Below are 22629 nucleotides of genomic sequence, written 5' to 3' on the forward strand. Positions count from 1 at the left end.
CTAAAATCCACACCGGCCAACAACAAGTCAATAGCCAGGTGGGTAGCCAAGTTACCAACTTACCAATTTGCCTGGCCGTTGGAAGAGAGCCGCTTTTGGCCACCTCGGCTGCCAACTTTCCAAAGAGCCGCTGCATGAGCGCTTTCACATCGCACTCTCTTAAGTCGCGGTTTGGTATAAAACTTCTTACGTATGCGCGTCATGGCTTAATCTTACCTTGAACTTGGTCGTGAGCAGATCGCCGAGGAGCCAGTGCATCCACATAACCACCTACCCATAACAACAAACCATATTCGCGCGGGTTTTCGATTCGGGTTTTTTGGAAAATAGAATTTGAAAATGGAACAAAGCGCCGTTGTTCTTGTGCGTGCCGATAAGCGTATATAAATCACGTGTGTGTGCTGCTGACTTTGGTTTCTCCAGATTTCCGATTTCATCTAACGGTGCTAGTGAACATATATTATAAATCCACATCGAAGATTAGAAGAGAGGGGCGGCCAATACCAACTATACAAAATGGACTGGCAGCCGACGGTTATAGCAGGCCTGATCTGTCTGCTCCTGCCAACGCAGATTTCTTTGGCCAAAGCCTGGAGTTTGCCAGCCCGCCATGCAGATCGTTCAGATCTGGCTTTAACGCCAGCACACCAGCAAGTTGGACGACGATTAAATGGTAAGACAGGTCTCCAATCAAAGCTACTGAGACTCTCTCGCAGCTCCCAAATTTCTCTGTATTTTAATTTCGTATTTTTTTGGTGTAATATAACGAGTAGTGAGCCAGCAGACAAAGAAACAAAACATAAACAAAAGCCCTAAGTAAAATACGTTTATTGCAGTGAAATTTCAGTTCATTAAGCTGGCTGTGAGAGTGGCGATTTCAGCGTTCGGCAATTATATAATCGGCCAGCCGCCAAACGAAAGTCGCCACTGTCACTGCCACCGAAGCCAAAGAATCGCCAAGATTTATGAGCCACCAGAGTGGCCGCCGATCCATCAGGGCTGTCACTGTAAAACAGGCGTCAATCTTGGCCAGCACACGATTCTCCACCTGGGGAAAAAATCATAAGTAGTTGCAGTGAAAATATATTTGAAGAATATATGTATTGCACACCCCCTTTTAGTACCAAATACTAATGAGAAAACATTATATTATTCGGAACTATCTAACATATTGTTTAGAAATTTTGGTGGCCTAACCGAAAAATGGTTGATGGCAAACCAGACCTTAAAGTTTTTATGAGCTGTCAATCAGGTGACTTCCATGGGCAATGCAGCATAACAAAGTAGCTTGCATGCGACTTGGTTCTTACCAATTTGGTTCTGTTACGTTGTGGAGCGTACGACACTTTTTTCGTGCCCGCTGCTGTTCAGCTTTGTTTCAAGCCACAAAAGAGCTTTGAGTGCATGGCGAACAATTAGCAAAGCCGCGGCAACAAGTGCAAGAAGGCACTACCATTGCTGAGCAGACAGAAAAAGCATACACCTCGTTATCGTTTAGGGCACTTGGCGTCTCGATCTGCTTCTGAGCATGTAATATGGGTCATAACCAACTAAACCAGAACCGAAAGAAGGGCGGCTGGTTGGGTGTTACGATAGACATAGGCCCCGCTGAATGTCGAGTCATTAAAGAAGTGGCAAGCAAACATGAATTAACGTTTTGCTCGCCGATTAAACGAATATCAGATACACTTGAACCGCACTTGAGATATGTAAATTTAATTACGAAAGTCACGGAGTGGAAATAAAGGAATGGGCGCGGACTGTGAATATGTTGTGGGCGATGTGTTAGTAAAAATATTTTGCACATTCATTTAGAAAGTGGTATGTGTATCATTTTATCATAGTTATCTTACAATGTAATACTTGTGAATACACCAAGAAATAATTATAGATCAATACAAAAGCTTCGTTATGTTGCATGCTAATATAATGCATTGCATATAAAGACTTATCTTGAACAACGCCTGAAATAATAGATAACAAATAATGAAGGCTAGTTATATTTTGGATTCATTAGTGAGAGGGCTAATTTATTTCATCCAAAAGACATGTGTATCCCAATCAATCCGCCAACTTAATCCAAAACCCCGAAGCTTCCGAAGAGCAAACACCTGTAAAAGGCGCAATAACAACGGCAACGCAAACAATAAGAATGGATAAACAGCCGTGCAGTACAAACAAGTTGATTTCTTAGTCGCGATACTGTCAGATTTAGATGGTGATGGTGACTACACCAACTTGGTGTTGAGCCAACCCAAACTTGAAGGGAGTTATCCCGCGGAGGAGGGGCATATACGAGCGTCTCCATTCCGGGGGCTTGTACAAATTGCGCCGACACCAAAAGCCAAGCGAGGCGCAAGAGACAACAGAAAAACTTGAAAAACACTCGTAATTGGGTTATAACCGTCATATTTGTATGTGAGAGTGTCCGAGGCAAGTCACCTACTATTTAAATAAGCCCGGTCCGAACGGGTCTGGCCAAAAGGCAAACAATGCCGCACTGGAAACCATGGCTAAGCAAACTCCTAAACGGAGCAGCATTGGCGACATTTTTGGTCGCGAAGCGCACAAAAATGAAAAGTGCTGCGCTTCACTGGAATGAAATCTAATTTCATTTTTTAATTGTCGCTTTTCTGGCATCGGCATTGGCATCTCGCCCAGTTTGGAGAGATGGCCAAACTGGAGCCACATGAAGCTGTAACTGCGGTCCATCTGTCAAGTTTGACTCGCCACTTGGGCCACTTGGTTTCTGCGTAGCATCGAGTGGGATTTGGATCACCATTTCAGTTGCAGCCATTTGCCACACAGGAAAACGCGTGGAAATATTTCCATAATTGCTCAGCGCACACTTCTCACTTAATAAACAAAACCAGATCCAGCTGAGTATCAACACTCTTACTTGAGAGGCTTGGAATAACTATACATTTAAACAATAAACTTGTCAATCATAACTACATATGTATATTTCTTAGATAGCAAGTTATAAATTTCAAATGAATATGGACTGTGCAACACAACTTAAAGTATTGCTACTACAAATATGAAAAATTAGAATATATTTCGGGTTTCATGGCAGAGTTTCCCTCAGTGCACCCATTGATTTGCCTAGTCAAAGTGGAGCTCTAATCAATATACAACATGTGCGGCGATGTTGCTCAAGTTGTAGCTGCCGGCCATGTCTTGTTTGTGTTTTGAGTTTGCATTTAACTTGCGGTTGACTTCGTCGTCGGCGGTGTCTTCAATTCAAATTCTGCGCCAGATCGAAACCAGTGAAAGTTTATTAAAGTTTCAAGCTCGGCAGAGCTCTTCATGCCCACAAGTGTATATGTCTGATGGGTCGCACGCTAACGGTTAAGAGTGCCATATTGTTCCGTCCGATTTCTATAATGGCCATAAAATTCTTTTGAAACGAAGTCTGAGATGCTTTAAATGCCGAAACCACTAGATCATTGTATTTAATTCAGCTGCCCAAAAAGGTTTGGCGGGGAATTAAATGGCGAGTGCTTGAAGCTCAGACAGAAAGAATCAATTTATAGACTTTAAAAAATATAATTTAATGGTCTTGTAGAGCAATCTTATTAATTATTTTAATTGCAACGGGTGTCTGGCCTCAGTAGAAAAGAAATATATTATCTGTATCTTAGGCTTAGATTTCAAAAGCAAGCCCACCCAACATTCACTTTCAAATGATTCACATCGCAAAATTTATTCACGATATTTCTCAATTGCTTAACAAATCCTTAAAAAATCTTTGCTAAAGGCTGTGCTTTTATTAAATTTTATATCTATTTTTAAGACAGTCTCCGGTAAGACAAGCCCCCAATCATTCGATTCACTTTCAAACGCCGCACACGATGCTCCGTGGCCACATTTCATGTTTACAACTTAATCTGGCCAAGAAAAATAACTCAGAATTTCCAGTGATTATGCTAATATTTTACGAGCTACTGTTATGGCCGCTCCTCAGGCAAGGTGAATTAGCCAAATGGCCGGCAAGTTGGCCCACATGCCCAGCAGTCCAGCAGCAGTTTACAGTTGGCCAGCTGGAGAAGTTAAGGCTTACCATAGCCAAATGCGTCACCCATCATCAAGCCGAGGCCTAGCATTTTCAGTGACTACCTATAAATATATAACTACAAGTAAGCCACGCATAAACCTCCACGGCAGTGAAAGTTCATTTGATACTGGAAATTAGCTGGGACAGGGATTATTGGCATTGCCATCGAATTACCATACGCCCTGCCAGCGAAATGGTAAAGAAAAGTGAAAAGCCCAGAGGCCCAGGCGAAATCATCGGTCCAAATGGCAAATGGCAACTTGGTTAGGTTTTGGCCAGAATGGCTGCTAAGCAGCTTCCAAGCAGCTGGAGGTAACGTGCCACATTTGTCGGCCAAAGAGGACAGCTGCCAAATATCAAAGATGCTCGCCAGGGAGTACACTGAAAGAAATACTGCAGACTTAAGATTAGACAAGCACATATATTCTATATTTGCATTCAATGTTGCCTATTGAATATAAAATATTTCGAAAATTATTTAATAGTTTTCCAATATATTTGCCTAACTGAAAATCTTCAATATTCTTCGAAAGAAGAAGATTCCTTTGAGTGCATCACGATGTGGCTTTCTTTCAACTTCCCCAGAGTCTTCGATTTCCCTTCTTGGCACTCCTTTGCTCCCTAACTCTGCGCATTCTGGCACAGGTTTTCCTTGTTGTTATTCGGTTTTCCAGCGGCGTGGGTCGAATTTAGCAGGATGTTATCTATGGGATGTCACCACGAGTTGCAGGTAAACAATTTCTCACAGGCGGGCACTTGTGGCATCTCCTCGCGGCTTTCACTCGCCATTGAATTTGGAAATATTAGCGGAGCCTTGGGTCAAAGTACGCGCTGTGTCGGTGCCATTGAAAGTGAAATGAGCCAAATAAATTGTGACAAACAGACAACTAACGACATGAGAAAATACACACGAAGTAGCATTACATTTTCACTTATCACGACTCCTTTCATGCAATTAAATTAACAAAAGGCCTAAGCAAACACTAATGAATTTAAGTAGCGGACAAATTGGTCAATTTGTGCGAAAATCTGGGAATTGTGTATCATCAGAGAGAGGAAAATTATTAATGTTTTTGGCGCCAGATAAATTAGTATTTATTTTGCTACTAACTATGTCGTATTTGGTTGCATGTTTTGTGTAAATTGATTTACAATGGCATCTTTGCCGCCGCGACAAATTAATTTATTCCCATTTAAATGGGCTCAAATTAAGATGCGATCAAACTGGACATGTAGCAATAATTTTAATTGACGGCAATCGCTGAGCTTTTCACTCCATCACTGATTGATGGCAATCTCCGATGTTAACTAAAACATGGCTCGCGCCGCGAACATCGGGTATTGTGTACTGGGATAATGGATATCCAAAGGGGGGTGTACGATGCATCTGCACGCACCGCACATCGGTGGTCAGCAAACCACACAAGGTGTTGAAATGATTGCCCAGTGGTACTGGTCACACATACTTTCACTCAAATATTTGCACTGGCTGAAAAGCGCCAAGTTAGAGCCATGACCATGTTGGCCAAATCAGACCACAAATCCCCACTGAGTTTGCCCGGACAGAAAGTCAGTCGAGCTGTCAATCGCGCGTTTGCCCAATTCGTTGGCAGTTTTCCATTTAATATTTGACTAGTTTTGCTGTATTTACTTACGCTGATCTCAACGGGCCGTCTTCTTGCAGAGGTATCACCGTATCTGGACCTGGCCTTGTGCCCCATCAGAGCGGAACCCTGGACCTGTGCCCGCCAACAATCCGGTCGGATACTGGATGTTTGGGATGGAGAGCTCAATGTCCAATGGCAGAAATTAAAAGGTGAGTTTATGCAAAGAACACAGAAGTATTTTTAAATTTTAATTGATGAAAATAATAATTTGATATTTTTATGTTTTATTCAACATTCTGAAAATTATGTCACTGAAACAATAATAATAACTATAAAACATTTAAATATAGAAAGCTTTGAGCCAAAAACAATCTTCAATTGTTAGTGGAAAATGTGTGTATAGGCATAGTTTTTTCCACATATGTGGGCAAATAAAATTCCCAGCAATGAAAAGCTAGCATTTTCACTAACCTCCAAGCTAAACTCGAAGTTCAAACTACAATTGTGGGGAGACTCTAGGAAAAAGTCAAGGAAACCCCCAGGGTTTAGTGATCACTAAGTACGATAATCAATGAATTTTGGAGGAGTTGGTTGTAAATTATACACGCAACTCTAAAAAAAAAACAGCAAACGTGCCAGGAATTTACATGGAAAAACAATTAAAATCGAAAGCATTTTCTTTTTTCGCCAAATTATTTCCACATACTTTTTTTTTATTTTTTGGAACAGTCGAGGCCGATCGGCAGATGAACGCCACGATCGAGAGAAGAGGGTACAGCACATCGGAGTTGCCCGTGAAAGAGAAGCCGTCGACGATACTGAAGAAAATTGAGATCGGCACGAATTACATGAAGAAATACCTGGCCGAATCCATGGACGGGTGAGTGTGGACAAACGGGTTGAATGTAGATTTTCGCCAGAGTGTTAATCTTCCTGTTTTGTTGTTGTTTTCCATTTCGCCATCACCTGCAGCTTCCTAGGTCGCGAATACGAGTATCTGCAGACACCGAAAGCGGCTGAGGATGATAGTGAAACTGATCAGAGTGGAAATAGTGCCGAAGATGACGAAGAGGCGGATGCGGACGATGCCAGCAATGCGGCGGAGGAGGAGGAAAATGCAGAGGATGAGGATGCGGATGCCAATAATGAGGAGGATGATGAGGAGGAGGATGATGACCGGGATGAGGAGGACGTCGACTCGGACAGCACGGCGGAACAGGATCAGGACCAGGACCACGAGCCAGAGACTGAAGCTGAAAACGAAGACGAGGATGTGGATGAGGCGGTCTCAGCACCCGAGAATGATACTGAAAAGGAAAACACCCCAAGTGTGTTCAGTGGAGCGCCAGCAGTGCAATCCCAAGGCGATGGGAAAAATCCTGTCTTAGCCGAGGACAACACTTCAACAGGTAAAGATTAGGGATAATTTGGGGTTACCCATTCTCACAAAACTTACTAACTTGATATTCTTAAATCCAGGTGTGGAATTCATCGAGCTGCAGGATGGCGACGAAACTGCGGCGGGTGCACTGAAAAAGCCGGGCGGCGGTAAACGCAAGAAGAACAAGAAGGGCGGCAAGCGCAAGAAGAACAAGAAGAAGGGTCACGGGTCGGAGACACAGCCCTCCACTTTGGTGGTGGTCCAGGCGGCACCGGAGCACCACGAAGTGGACTCGGGACACGAGGGCGGATCCTCGGTGATCAGTCACGGGAGCGCCGATGACACAGCATCCGTGGGAAAACCGATGAGGAAACGGAAGCAGAAGCGCCGCATGAAGGGCAAGCGGAAGCGCAAGGGTCAACACGGGTCAGCCGTCGTGGAGCACGAGCAGAGCGACCTCAGTCTGGGATTGGGCCTGCTCGACGAACTGGCGGACGCGGATGATGTGCTCTCGGGAGTCGGCGGGGGAAAACGCAAGCACAGGAACCCACTTAATTATGGTAGAAGTAACGGAGGTGTGTGTTGTTTGCTGCGTGTGGTTTTACATGACTTTTGCGCACCGTTTTCTCAAGCACAACTTAGTGCCTTCTATGTCTAAGCTTCCAGTTTTGTCTGTGATATAGAGTTTTTTCGGTGGAAAAATGTTCAGAATTAATTTGGGCATCTTAAAAATAGTATGTCTTTTTGAAGTAGATAATCTTTGAAACAATTCACCGAAAATATTCTGTATTGGTCTTGATGACTGGTTTATAAAGTTTGTGTTTATATCTGGTGATGGTGTAAAGATCGCAAAAGATAGATTATATATAATTTGTATTATTATATATTATTTATTATATAAATTATGTAGGTTCAATAGGTAGGTTCTTCAAAGGCATAGCATTTATCAAATTCATAATGGTAAAAGTGTTTCTGAAGCCTGAAAAGTTTCTTTTGTGGCGCCATCTACATAACAGATGCGCAAGCCTGAGCTTATTCTGTTAGCTGTGTAGATGGCGCTGCTGAGTTCTTCAGTAATGCGCCAAATGTTTTCAATGTAAATTTAAATCTTTGGCATACAGGAGATTAAGTTATTTTAAATAATTTTAGTGTTTGGTTTAAATTAAGTTAAGTTGCCTGCTTTTTGCTTGCTTTTTGAATGCCGTTTCGTTATCGTTAACGCACTTAACGCGCACTGCAGTTCATACTAACAAACACCACCCTCCCAAGCGAAGAATTTAAATGTTATTTGCGTTTCTTGTTCGATGTAGCCAAGTAAGTGTGATCAACCCAGAGCAAAATGATATTAATGCATCCGAATTTCCTATGATCATCCTTTATCGTATGTATATAGTGACCCGCGGCAAGAAGAAGAAGAAGAAGAAGGCCATCGCCAAGTTCATCATGATTGGCAGCTTCCTGAAAGCCAAAATCGAACTGCTGCTCAAGATCCTGGGCGCCCATCTGCAGGTCAAGTTCTTTGCCATAGCCCTGATCGGTCTGCTGATCAATATAGCCCGATTCTGGATCGATGTGAAGCGCGGCAGTCCGCCATCTAAGGTGAGTTGAGCTTGGGTCCCAGATCCTGTGAGTTTGTTCCGGGGCATTTAGCCCGGTTTCACTGTACTGACACACACGAACATCATGTTCAGGTTGCTAGACCAAGGGATACCCGACTCTAATGGATTTTCTGCACTCTTTCAGTTCTGATAAGAATGTCCTTACACTAGTCATAAGTGAACAACCATTTTTATGGGCCAAGGTTTGTTTTCGATGCTGTTTGTTGTCAAGCAAAAATGAAGGGTTCTCACCAAGAAATGTATAAAGAAAATTTAATTTGATTTAAAGGTTGATCGTGAAAACATAAAAGTATGAGCGTGAATTCATTTAAAATATAACGTGTTCTTATACTAGATTATTTATTCATTTAAATGCTTTTAAATTCCAAATTTAAACAAATCTTTCTTTCGGTAAAATTTTATGTTATCATGATCACCAATTCTTCTGTGTACCTCTGCTAATCTCTTTCCAACTGCCCCTGCCTCTCGACTCTCTATCTCTTGAACAAATGATGTATATAAAATATGTAAAATGCGTTGATACCTTCCAAAACACCCGAGCGCTCTAACTTCTCTAACTGTTTTCGGGGACCAGCTCCAGAACCTCTTCAAGCTTCAATCACCAGAGTTCCAACCACCTAACGACTCCAAAATGTGCCGTATGCTAACAAATTCAGACCTCTTTGGTTTCAGATATGGTAAAATTTTGGACAGCTCACAAACGTTCTCGGAACGTACAACTCTAAAAAAAAAGATATTATACAAGAAACAGAAAATCCCAACCAATGTGTTCTCTAATAACAGCATACACTTTAAGACCCAAAACCTCAAACAGATCTTAGAGTTCGTTTCCAAAGTCTTTCCCTTCACACTGTGTAAGTACGAGTTTTGGGCGGATGAAGCTAATTGATGGCTCTGAAAGAGTCCTGCAGGACAGACAGAAAGACACATGAAACTCAGATACACCCAGATACAGTCACAAAACATACAGTCAATATAAAACCGAACCACTCACACTCTTGGGCCTCTTTGGTACTTCCTCTGGTGTTTCTCACTTCACGGCACACGTTTTGCATATTTTCTAACTAGGTTGTATACGTTGAACATGCCCACCATCAGCACCACTACGAGGACCACGGGGACGACTGGAGCGAGCCGGGTAGCTACTGGAAGCGCTCCCTGCAGACGGATCCCTCGGTCGAGGACACGGACTCCTCCACGGACAGCTACCAGGTGCGCCAGCCGCAGCAGCAGTCGCAGATCCAGGATCCCCACTACCTGGCCTATCGCAACCAGTATGGTCAGTGGCAGTAGATTAACCCACAAGTCCAAGCCACTCCACCTGAACTCTGACCTCCAATGGAGACATTATTTATTGTATTTATTTGATTAACATTCGTGGTACGACGCTGATTATTAAATAATCCCTAAGGCCCTAGAGCAAAATTAATTTTAGCACAATGAATGAAATGCCAGTAAACCAATTTTAGCTGTAACCCTTAGCCCCCTTAGTGCAATGCCTTAAATATATGACTAAATTTTAAAGTGTACCTTTAATGAGAAATCGAAGAACTGTTTCGGATACATTCGCAGCGAGCAAACAAACTAGACATAAGTTATTTATGCCAATTATTTATTGTATTCGTATGTTATATGATGCTTATTAAAGAAAACTAAATTGGACGTATCTGAATATTTACTTATTTGATGTAGCAACTTCCAAAATTTTCCTATCATAACTGCCCCATCATTTCCTGCTTCCATTTTGGGGTGTGATCAGCAGACTTGGGTTCCCCCAATCAGAATGCGGTCAATAATCGCTGGAATTCCTAAAGAAGTTTCACCTGCTGATTCTAAATTCTGTGCCCCAATTCTGGGCTCTACTGCTCCGTAATACCAAATGGCGAAGAAGTACGCCCAAAATAGTCGCGTCTGTGGGGCTCATTAATTTTTTTGGGTGTCGCTGTGGGCCAAAACAATTTGCGCATGCGCAGATTGTGCTCGGAATGCCAAATGAAATGCACAAAATGTTTGTAATAAGCCATTAAATTTGTGTTTGACAAACGTCTGACAACTCGAGCGCCAAATTTATGGCTAATAAATCTGAACGGATTGTCTGGCACAACTGGAAATGTTTCTGAATAAAAGTCTGCACGGATATATCGAAAACTTAGTGGGATTTCGAGTTAATGTATAAAGTCCAGGGGTCGAAAAGAAAGTCAAATTACAACTAATCAGCTTTACACGCATTCTGACACGTTTGGCTTTTACATTTTGATATTGACCTTGTTTAAATTAATTGAAAGAAAACCTGGGGCCATTAAAATGCAGCGTGAGGAAAAGCAAATTGACATGCCGCAGCGCGCTCGTTATCATCAAGTGGGAGTTTCGTGCAAAGAAATGCTTATCATTAGCAAAATTAAAATCAATGAAATTGGCCATAAAAATTCAATTGACTTGGCCCAATGCGTGGGAGCAAGTCCAAGTTCCAGCCCGACTTGGAGGGGATCGGAATGAATTGGAACTGGAACCGAAGGTGTCTGCAAACGTGTGCGACATAATTGATCGTAAGAGAAACAGAAATAGTTTAGTTTTCAGCACTTTCTAAACTACACCTTTGCACAGAAAGAAAAGGAGATAGTATGGATGTTTTAATTGGGATTCTAGATAATGCATTCCTTAAAGTATCCATCAAATCTAACATTGGAAACATCTAACTTTTGTATTCCGAAATACTTTTCATATTTCCCCAGCTTGGCAGGACTCTAAAAGCGAGTGTCAATTGCTTTCAGTGCATTTTGGACTTTGTTTTAAGTTTTATAGTGGGCGGTGGTGTCGATCTGGATGTCTGGTGGGTGTGGCTCCTGGCCATCAATCATGCAGATACGATCTGTTCTCGATAAGTTGCCAAAAAACAAAGCAAAAATCACTACAACAATCAATTGAAATTCTCGCGGCGCGAATATTTGCTCAATGGGGATTGGGGATTGGGTTCGGGTGGAATAACGGTGACCAACGTGCAGTGTTTGCGAATAATCATAAATAGTATCAATGGATTTTGGCCAAAAGGAAGTGTCAGTGGAAGTGGGCGTGGGCGTGGGCGTGGGTCAGGAGATTTGGCAAATAAGTTTTGGATAATTTCTAAGCGCGTTCCGAGGAATGCTCCACTAAGTGACAGGTGGCGACGTGCCGCTGTCAGTTGAACTGTCAACTTGGGCATTTGATGGAAGCTTAATTAATTTAAGTGCCGCTAGAAAGTGGGCCTGCATCGCCGCCCAACGCCATATCACGTATACGCAGCGTGCACGCGACTCAGTGATCAGTGGCAGAAAATGAAGGGGCGATACCACATTTCAATTCCAACGCCCACGTGTTTAATTTCGGATGCTTCTGAAATTGAAAAGCACTCATGATTTTCCATTGCAGTGCCATTTGCATTTTAGAAAGTTACATGTGTTTTTTCGCTGCATTATAATCGAGACAGAAAACCCCGAAAGTCCGAAAAGAAAAAGTCCAAGTACAAGAAGCATTTTCGCCGCTGCATTTTTTCCAGTCGATTTTAAAATAATACTCGTTTAAGCATACCCCCACCTCCTTCTCCTTCTATTAATAATTGTATCTTTCATAATTCCAGTCATGATTCTGCTTTTTGCTTGGACGTAGAATTTCAGACTCAACCTCAACACGTCGACTTGTTGTCAACTGGCTTATCTTTGCACGATTCGCTCCTGGCTTGGGACCTTTATGCCTTTTTTACTGGCAAACATTTCATGCAAATTGCAATCGAGTTACTTTGTTGCCAAGTGCAATAAAGTGCATGAAGGCATGTTGATGATAATCGTGCTAAAAGAGTTTGACTTAAAGAAGTCAGCTGTGGTTTGTTCGCAGAATTGCTCACTTTAATCGTTTTTAAAGGAATCAATTGGCATAAAAGATAGATAAATAAATATATTTATTTTTATTCCATGGAATTCTAGCAGAGAATAGTACCTTCTAACAAAAATAAACCTTATTGAGGGAAGATGAGGTAAATGAAGTGAAACACATATGATTTCCATGGCATCTTAATCATCCAGAACCCCTATACCTACTATGTCTCATTATTATGCCAGGAGCTCTCAGTTCGCTTACAAGATGAACAACTCGAGATAGTCATAATCAGATAGTCCAAAAAAGCGCCTTTGATCAGCCGCCTTTGTGTTGAACGAGGCAGGTACAGCCATGACAACTAACTAGCGCCAGTCGATAAATAATTAATAAGAAGTGCCATAAATATTAGCCATTTAAATGGCCATTTCCGATGCCATTGACTTCTGCAGCTTTCGCTTTTTTCAGCTGTGGGTGTACGTGATTTTGATAGAACTCGGGGGGAGGAAAGGGGAAATGGCTGGGCACTAAACATGAAATTAGAAATTCATAATTGTCGCGTAATACGGCACCACAAAATACGTGGACTTCAATGACGGCTCGTTCGCATGCGAAATGGTAGCACACCATTCTAAATTGCTAATGCGCCTTAATAGGCTTCGCTTGTTTTGGGAGTTTCGCAGCGAATGGGGTTTATTTTGGTTTTTCGGTCTCTTTTTTTTAGTTTCTTAGTTTTGGGTGTGTGTGAAAGTCACTGCATGATGATATTTCGTTTGTTGCATAATCCTTCCACGCAAATCGCCCAGGGCCAAGCCAATGAACCCTGTCGAATTTTAGTTTGCCCATCTCTAGAAGAATCATATGGCATGATACCACCACTCCATACTATAAAATTGCAATCTCACGTCGTCGCCGGGGCAATCTTTCGAGTGTAATCTGCTCTGCGGACTCGTGTCTTCGTCACCCAACTGCCATTCTGGATGCCTCCTAATGGATAAACAATTTCTTGGTAATAAAAGTTTGTCACCCAACTAAGATCACTGGCTTCTTTGGAAATACTTCGCTGCCGGAACTGGGGGATTCTCAAATGTCAATGAGTATCTGGGATTTAATGAAGGATTTAGTTTTAATTAGAGGGGAATCACTTCAAAAAGATGAGTTTTTGTCATTATTACTAATAAAGGAAATATTCATTATTTCTTGGAAAAACTAAGTAAATGGGTTGAAATTAATAATAATAATTAAAGTGTGGTAATTTATTTCGCATTTTGTACTAATTTATTGAGATATTACAAGATCATGGTCATGACCATCATTTCTCCTGCCGCTCTTCAGCTGTCTCTTCGCTCAGGTTCCACACAACTTGAGTTCCACATACGTCGGCACACTTTAGCGCATGCGCGCCAAACTTACCGCCACGCACACCAGCACACAGTGCGTATGCGCAATGTCACGTCTGCGGTGAAGAAGAGGGTTCCAGTTGCAAAGGTAATGGTGTGTGGTTGTAATTGAGTTGTTACTGTACCCACATACGTAGTGCCCACCTTTCTTCGGGCTGCTCTGTGTGTGCGTGACTCTTTGGTTTCTCTGCCTTTTTGCATTCTTAATAAATCAACGCGAAGAATATATAAATTGGGCGGCCTGGTGGACGGTGGCAGTTAGTATTTTCCAGCCAACGGTGCCTCACAGGTGTGCAAAGAGCCCGCAGTGCGAGTGCAAGCATTGGTCTTACCCCAAATATATAGCCGGGATATCGAATTGGATTAATCGCAGCCCACACACCCACATCTAATAGCACTAGAAAAAGAGCCAAAAACCCAGAAAACGGATTATCGCATGTGTTTTTTAAGCAAAGTGTTACGAGCCAAGTGATATATAGTGACCAAAACTGAACAATCTGTGTGTGAAAATGTGGAAAACGTTGTGTTTGCTGCTTCTCTTGACGGCCACCTGCAGCGCAGGACCTCTGTCCGCCCACCAGGTGAGTGTTAGAGTCCAGTGGTCGGATATCCATGCAGCAGACAGCTTGACCACCGAAGACCACTTCCGTTCGCCTTAACGGAAATGGGAAACTGTTAGTGGATGGTTTGCCGGCCCGCCGAGCCATACGATGAAATCTTAATGGGACATGGCCTGGACTCACTCGCATTTGCATACCTGAATGACGAATGCCTCTTCTACTTCTTTGGCCTGGCTTATTTGGTATGCCGAGCGTTTAGCCTTTTTTAACGGCCAAGACTCCAAGACAATTCGGTCTATGGTATTTATAGGCACTGCAGGTGGCTTAATGACAGGTAGAAGCCGGCGAGAATTCGCCAGAGAAATCACTGGAAAAGCTTCCAAGAATTGCCAGCACCAAAGTCTTTAAGTTTGCATTACTCATGAAGGGTACCCTTTTTCGGGAAGGGTCTACGTACAACTGAAAGTTTTTGGCACCAACTCATTGAAATGCAGGGCCCAAAATAATAAGTTAATAACAAATCCATATGGCTAAAATATTATGTGATAATATGTGAGCGTTCCATTCGAAAGTGACTTCAATTGCAGCGAGACCCATAAAAGGGCTGCAACAGGTGCGAAGTGCACAGTGGGCTGGGCTTTAACTCACCTTTTTCATTCGAGTCCATTCGCTTCGATTCAATTTAATTTTCACTTGCCGCCGCCTCGTAGACGAAAACTAGAACACAAGTGAAATTTTTCGGGTGCCTAGTTGATCGCAAAGTCACGTGCTGGATCCACGGGATTATCCATGCTCATCACGTACCTCGTTAGCCGAATGGATCGTACAGCTGGCTTAAAGATAGGATACGAAATGGGAATGGGATACAAGCCATCGTAGATTCCAGAAACTGGATCACATTTTCGTCCTTAAATAGCTGTATGAATATTTCTCCTTTTTCTTAAATCCAACAGAAGAGAAAAGCGCCCGTGACGCGTGAGGAACCCGTGCCAGCTGAGGTGGAAATGCCGGAACAGACCGAAACGGAGGATGAGTCGGCTCCAGCGGAAGCAGCTTCCATGGGAACGCTCACCCTGCCCAGCAACGCCACCTCCATCCGCTCGGACATCACGGATAACTTCTCGTGTGTCAACAAGACCTATGGCTACTATGCCGATGTGGAGAACGACTGTCAGATCTTCCACGTGTGCCTGCCGGTTACCTACGCCGATGGCAGGGAAAATACTTTCCGCTGGAGCTTCATCTGCCCAGAGGAGACCATCTTCAGTCAGGTGGGTGTTCTGGAACGAATCCTTGGCTTAGTCTAAATATATTCAACTTTTTTCACAGGAATCGTTCACCTGCATGCGCCGCGAGGACATGACCATCGAGTGCGAGGATAGCTCCAGATACTACGAACTGAATGGCAACTTTGGTGGTCCTGCGGAGGAGGAAAGTAAGCCCACTCCTGTGGAGAGCGAGGAGCCGGAGAAGGAGGAGTCAGAGCCCGAACCGGAAACCGTTGAGTCAGAGCCAGAGGTCCCGGCGGAACCAGAAGTCCAAACAGCCAAGCCCATGAAGCCAGTCAAGGTCCAAAAGCCCAAGCCCAACCGAAGGAAGCCCCAGCCCCAGAGAAAGGTTCCAGCTGCAGTAACTGCTGCACCTGAGGTAGAAGCTGTTCCCGAGCCAATTTCCCACGTCGAGGTGGAGTCGAAGCCCATGAAGCCACAGAGGTTCACCAGCAGACCCCATCAGGAAAGACCCCAGGTGAAGAGGCCTGCAATTGCTGCCCCACCTATGCGAAATGAGCTATTCAATGGAATCCGCAAGCGTCCAGCTATCTTCAATAAGCCACCAACTACAGTGAAAACAGTTGAAGAGGTCGTGGAAAATGAACCCGCGGTCACTGAGGCAGTTCTTCAACTTAGTGAGCCCCAACCCACACTGAAACTGCAGACCTTGTTCGCGGAACCGGAAGTTATTCCTGTGGAAGTCCAGGAGCCAGAAGTTCAGGCTTCCGAGCCAGCTGTCACTTTCGTTCAGCCAGAGCCCGTTGTTGAGGAAGTGGTACCCTCGAAGGTGGAGATTGATACCAGGATCGAGGATGTCAAGCCCATTGAAGCCATCGAAGAGATTCCTGCAGTCATAGTGGAAAGTTTGGATCAATCAAGGCCCCAGGAAATCGAGAAAGCACCCGAAATGCAGGAGGAAGCTAAGATAACCGAAGAGGCCAAACCAGAGGAGGAGCTAAAGCCGGAACAAGAAATGAAACTCGAAGAAGAACTCAAGTCAGAAGAAGCAGCTAAGCCGGAGGTGGAGCTGAAACCCCAGGAAATTCAAGCCGAAGAGGAGCCCGAAGTGCCAGCCAAGGTGGAGCAGATCATAGAAGCTAAGCCCGAGGAAATTAAATCGGATCCAGCTATTATCGAGGCCAGCAACTCCCATGAGGAACCCTTGGTTAACCTAGAGGCTCTGGAGGCGGCCAAGCCGGCAGATGCCCCCGAGAGCATGCCAGCCACTCCCGAAATGGAACAGCACAGTCCTCTTGTAGAAGAAATCCTGGATAACACTAACGATGGAGAGGCGCAGGAGTCCCTGGGAGGCTTCAAGCCAGTGGATCCCGTGATGGCCGCCGAAGCGGAACAGTTGATCACCGACTTTCTGAACACCCTGAAAAAGAATGAAGAGAAACCAGAGACTGACTTGGCTGAGAGTATACTGCCAGTAAATAATCCCGATGTGTCCATTGAGGAGGCTAAACTTCCGGAGCCCGAGATCGTGGACAAGAATGCATCAGTTGAGGAGCAGTTGTTGGAGGAAGCCGAAGACAAGAAGTCCCACAAGACCGAGATGATGCAGGACTCTCCGATCATCAATATAATGCAGGTCCAACATATGCCCATGGACTACAGAATCCCAGTCCGGGTTATTCCCGTGGAAGTCCAGCCTGTTCCCGCAATCTCTGAGGCATCAGAGGTCGCTAAGGAAAGCGCTCCCGAGGTGGTATCCGAATCTTCTCTAGAGGAGACCAAGCAAAGTGCTCCAGAAGAAGCTAAGGAATCCGTTCCCGAAGAAGTTGTCGATACAGCTCCTGAGGAAGTCAAAGAGATTCCTAGTGTAGAAATCCAGGAATCCCCTATGGAGGAGCCTAAAGAATCTTCTCCTGAAGAAGTCAAGGAAAGCACTCCCGAGGAAATCAAAGAGACTGCTCCAGAGACAGAGGTTGAGCTGGTGGTCGCGCCCGAGCAGACAGCTTCCCACGACGATGACGCCCAGGAGAGTCTAGTCACAGCCGCTTACATGCCCTCCATCGAGGACATCGTGGAGCTGGTCAAAGAGCGTCTGGATCAGACGCCCAAAAAGGATCAGATGGCTCCCATGGAGCTGATACTCACGCCTGGTGCTGCGGAGCCCATGTCCTTGGTTCAGAGCACTTCAGAACAGTTGGAGCCTGAATCTCAGGCCACGGAGGAGGCGGCATCCACTGCCGGGCAGGAAGAGGAAGTCATCCTGCCCATTTACAAACGCGTCTCCGCTGCAGAACCCGCCATGTCCAAGGTGCAAACGCTGCCCGTAACGGTGAGCAAAGTGGATACGGAAGCGCTGCCGGAAACTGAATCCCAACCGGAAGTCCGGGAGCCCAAGATGGATGCCCGCAAGCGACGTTTCCTGTTCCGCGCCGATGCCAGCTAAAAAGGAACAAAGGGAGATACAGCGAAGGACAGATAACAATCCTGGCAAGGATTATTCTCCCACTTAGCCCGAACCGGAACCCCGTTCACCTCCTAGTTCCCAATACGCTATCCCACTCATTTGCACCTAGGCAAGTTGTATTTAATAATTTTTTGATTTCCTAGTTTTATGGCCATTTCTTAAAGGATAATTGCGGACGAGCGTTGAAATTTAAGTTTAGAATTGTTGTTCCGACCAGTTAAAGAAACAAACTAAAAAAAATTGCAAAAAAATCTTAAAATAAAAATATTAAAAATTAAATAATGAAATTGTTTGATGTAGGTGGGGTAAAATAGGTAAAGAACTCTTTTTGGCCAGCTAATCAACTCCATCGTGCAGAGGTTTGAGTGTCCTGTGTTTTGCCTAATCGCATTCAATTTCTGCACGGTAGAGATGGTACGCTTAGAAACAACCTAAAAAAATTATAACACCTAAAATATAGAAATATTTTAAGTTAATTCTATAACCCTGAAACTTTTTACCATTTTAAAAATGTATGTTCTAAATACGAAAGACTTAGGAAACGAACTGCGAAGGGTATTCCAACATCAATATTCAAATAGTCAAACATACCATATTCGTAATTTATTTTAGAAAATCGTTTACAAATCGTATTAACACTTAGGCTTTGGGTAATTAGCTGTATGAGGCAACTACCAGGTGAGAGAACCACAATTTACAGATACAGTGAACACTGGACGTTAAGTAACTAACACATCACATCACATTGACGGAGCCAACGCAGGATCACCGGGATAACTACGCCTCCGTTTCCTGCTCCAGTTCGCCAGCTTGGATTTCCTCCGGCGTTCGCAGATCAATGGCGAACTTTTGTCGTGTGGGCGTAATAGTGTCGCTGGCCGTGCCCTCGCCTTCCTCCTCGCCGGCTGCCTCCTTGACTCGTCGCGAGTAATCCTGGAAGGCGGCGGCCAGGGCAAAGGTCAACTTCCGCGCCATTGCACGACTGTCGCAAACGAAGGCGTGAACCTCAAAGGGATGCGGACTCGAGTCGTCCTTCACCACGATCATGGCAAAGACCCTTGTGTAGACCAGGTCCTGAACGCCATACGAAATCGTGTCGATGGGATAGCTCCAGTGATTGATGCTGGCCTTGGGCGAAATGATCTCCAGCTGGACTCCCTCGGTGGACACCTTCAGTTCGCAGTTGGGCAGCACCTTATTGGGCGGCAGATTCTTGGCCACGCCCACCATTATGTCCACCGGACGACGCGTATACTTGATGCCCCATAAGCCACGTGCCACTTCGGAGCCAATGTACTTCACCTGCAGCGAGAAAATGTGTATTAATAAAAAGATTGCCGATTATACACAGCATTTAGTGAAAAAAAAATACCAATGAGTACATAACCAAATATTTGTATTTTACGTGAGTAAAAGAATATGTTTTCATGGACGTTGTGGGATTTATTCATCGGTGGCATTGGTTTCCGCTGCGCATGCGTTGCCGTTAGAGTCGCTTCATTTGCATCCGACCTGCGACCGGATGTCCACAGCCAAGCCAGAAAGCTGTTGCTGTTGCTCATGTTGTGCCACTGCCACGCCCCTTTCCCCTCACCGCCCCCGAGTGAAGTTCAGCAGGGCGTGACGCATGCGTGTCTGGCTCTTTTTTTTGGTCATGTCTCATGTGCGGGTGGTATTATGTTCAGATGTCTGCTTTTGTTCGTTTATGCACTCATAAAAAATCGGTCATCGAAAAATTAGGATATACATTTTAACAGTGGATTATGTCATATTAATAGACAATATGGAACCAATAGTTTAATTTGATTATACGAGATACACTGTACATAAATCGTTTTACTATTTCATTTAATTTTTTAAATGGGGTAGCTCATTGATTTTTGTGTACCTATCATAGCATAATTTTTCTCCGTGTATTTTCGGTCATATATTTAAGAGGTCTTAATGGGGGATTGGTACCTGAACTTGCGCCACATATTTCACAGTATTTAAATTTAAAAACGCATTTCGCCATGTGAACACTCACCTTGAAAGTTATGGGCAAATCCTCCACATTGACCTGGCTGTCCAGATCGGTGGTACTACTGTTGTTGGAGGCCATTCTGTATCTGTATCTGTATCCGTATCTCGTCTATCGCGAAAGGTGCAAGCGAAGATCCACCGTTGAACGCATTCACCGCAAACCTACTGAAAGGGCGCAAAAAACACGAGCTTGAGTAATGCTCCCATTAAATGTATCTCGCGGATATTTTATGTGCTATCTTACGGAGTTCACATCCACCGCTGCATTACCATATCTCTACCGTAATCGCTGAATTTTACATGGTTCACTTTGTGTGCGCTTTTTAAACCTATATATGTTATGAATATATGTTTATATTCCGCTGAATATCGGTCGGGTCGACTAATGGTTCTGTTTGGCTTGTTGTTGCTGTCGCCGGCTACCGATTGCTACTGAACTCGCGATCGGCGGCAAAAGGTGTCGCAAGTTGTGCCCCCAGCTAGCTCCACTCCCTCTCACTCGCTCCCAATGCCACCAGGCCGCTCCCCACCCCTCCCACTCGAGCACAGGTAAACAGAAAAGAGCGCAGGCAAAACAAATGGGCTAAACAAAAGCAGTGCTCAGATAACTTTTTTCTCTCACGCGGTGTCGCTGCCTAAGCACAAACAACTGATATTAGAAGCGACAGCCGGCACTGAGAGAAATAAGCAGTAAAAAGAAATATCAAATGCTTAAAGAGCCTTTTAAATAGATATCTTATCTTATCGTATATTTTAAGGATGAATGAGTTATATTATTATCTTTATCTTATCTTTCAAAAGGACGAATGAGTTACATTGTGATCTTTAGCACTCCTAGCGGTAAAACATTTTTTTCAGTGGATCAGCGGAAATGCCCGCAAGTGGTCAAGCATTTTAAATCTAATCATATAATAATTATGAGGTAAGACGAGTATGTTGCAACTGATAACCCAGTCAACGCCACTCAAGCAGGGTATTCGATCACCAACTTGTTGAATCACTTTTTCCACACGCACTCTATGCTGCACACTATTTATTAGAAATGTATTATTAATATTTCCTCACGCAGCCCGCTGACCACTCCAAATGCCCAATGAATATAGGAGCATTATACCGGATATACATATGTGTGTACATATGTATGTATTACAATGGCCATGCTGCAATAGTTGCATGTCTGCCAATTAATGACCGACGAGAGAAAACCGAATTAAAACCAAAACTGAAACGAATGGAAATAAATTCAGTGCAATGCATTTCACCTATGTGACGTCATTTGCGAGCGAGAGGGGGAACTTTAATATACTATACCAATACTTTTTTTAGTTTTATGTTCTACTCTGACTACCATTTTAATGCCAATGACCCAAGCGGATAACTAGTGACAATGGCCTGTGTTGTAGACACAAAACCCACGACTAATTGTGTGCTCATCAGATCTTTTGTTCTAACGCCATTTACAAGTTGCCTGATCCAGATTTTCAGGAAGATCACGTTCACAGCTATCGAATTTAGATATATTACCAGATTACAACGTTTGCCACGCTATTCCAATCTATAGCCATATAAATCTCAGCCTTACGCTCACCTTTGTACTCTCCTTATCGGTGTTTACTTTTGGGTTACTAACGAATGTTACATTTTAGAAGTTGTTCGAAAATCAAAATTTATACTGTATGGCATACTATATACTATATGTGTTTTACATATTTTCTCCCCATCCAATATGCCTATATCACTGCTGCTATCATTATGCCAACAACCATAACAATAACAATATCGGAGACAGGTTCGGTAGCACTCGCAGTCCAATTTAGATCATTTTCCACTGGACATTTCAGTTTAAGCGGTACGAAAGCCGGAAGCTGCTCATATGAGCATATCTCCTCTGTTCGTATAATAGATTTATCTTTTTTATCATAATTTGTTTACGGGCACTGCTGATGACTGTCATTTGTCGCACATATAGATTTGTGTATGTGGAGCTCGCACTAACTCCCTTCCATTCACAGTGACTAATTCACTTATTTTGGTTTCTTTTATTTACACTTTTTTCACTTTGTTTTCTCTTCAAGTTCCAATTGCCTGTTATCACGTAGGGAGACATTTACCCATTCGCCTAATCTTATCACTCACTACTTCACGCACACGCGGAATCCAGCACAGGTAAAATAGGTAAAAGTTATATTGTCATTTTGAACAAAAATGGGTATAAGTCTTGAGTAAACTAAATGCGTAAACGTGCTCAATATAATTCCGCTGATTTCTGAATTGATTATGGGGGTAGTCACTTTGGAATTACCGATTTTATGATGGCTTCGTTTTTTTTGTACACCTGTTTCCTCGGCCGGTAAGCGCGCTACTAACGAAATCCCCAATGATCGTGGTCAGTGATGCCGCTTTAGCCATGAATAGTATCTTCGAAAAAGATTTTAAAGTTGAAT

General features: G+C 43.6%; 3 protein-coding genes across 8 annotated transcripts; 2 read left to right on the top strand and 1 right to left on the bottom strand.

The window, feature by feature from the left end:
* The first annotated feature begins 217 nt into the window (after positions 1-217).
* On the top strand, positions 218-10046 carry LOC117141353 (aspartic and glutamic acid-rich protein). 3 transcript variants are annotated; one of them, XM_033304758.1, is made up of 7 exons: positions 218-673; positions 5742-5873; positions 6394-6544; positions 6637-7073; positions 7144-7620; positions 8439-8644; positions 9733-10046. In XM_033304758.1, exons 1-7 carry the CDS (start codon positions 517-519, stop codon positions 9955-9957), a joined length of 1785 nt encoding a protein of 594 aa, XP_033160649.1. In that variant the 5' UTR covers positions 218-516; the 3' UTR covers positions 9958-10046. The 3 variants fall into 3 exon arrangements, with proteins under 3 accessions (XP_033160649.1, XP_033160650.1, XP_033160651.1); XM_033304759.1 differs by having other exon boundaries at positions 9763-10046; XM_033304760.1 differs by lacking the exon at positions 9733-10046 and adding an exon at positions 9337-9396.
* A 4141-nt stretch (positions 10047-14187) lies between these two features.
* Positions 14188-18428, top strand: LOC117141404 (titin). Its single transcript, XM_033304826.1, has 3 exons — positions 14188-14491; positions 15424-15741; positions 15800-18428. Exons 1-3 carry the CDS (start codon positions 14420-14422, stop codon positions 18140-18142), a joined length of 2733 nt encoding a protein of 910 aa, XP_033160717.1. The 5' UTR covers positions 14188-14419; the 3' UTR covers positions 18143-18428.
* Positions 18429-18735: 307 nt separating this feature from the next.
* LOC117141465 lies at positions 18736-22542 on the bottom strand. Of its 4 annotated transcripts, none has more exons than XM_033304926.1 (3): positions 22488-22542; positions 20190-20350; positions 18736-19465 (listed from the first exon to the last, which is right to left on the bottom strand). In XM_033304926.1, exons 2-3 carry the CDS (start codon positions 20262-20264, stop codon positions 18941-18943), a joined length of 600 nt encoding a protein of 199 aa, XP_033160817.1. In that variant the 5' UTR covers positions 20265-20350; positions 22488-22542; the 3' UTR covers positions 18736-18940. The 4 variants fall into 4 exon arrangements, with proteins under 4 accessions (XP_033160817.1, XP_033160819.1, XP_033160820.1 ...); XM_033304928.1 differs by lacking the exon at positions 22488-22542 and adding an exon at positions 21774-21879; XM_033304929.1 differs by lacking the exon at positions 22488-22542 and adding an exon at positions 20456-20620.
* Between the last annotated feature and the right edge of the window lie 87 nt (positions 22543-22629).

Source organism: Drosophila mauritiana, chromosome 3L (assembly GCF_004382145.1).
Source record: "Drosophila mauritiana strain mau12 chromosome 3L, ASM438214v1, whole genome shotgun sequence".
In the NCBI taxonomy this organism is placed as follows: Eukaryota; Metazoa; Arthropoda; class Insecta; order Diptera; family Drosophilidae; genus Drosophila; species Drosophila mauritiana.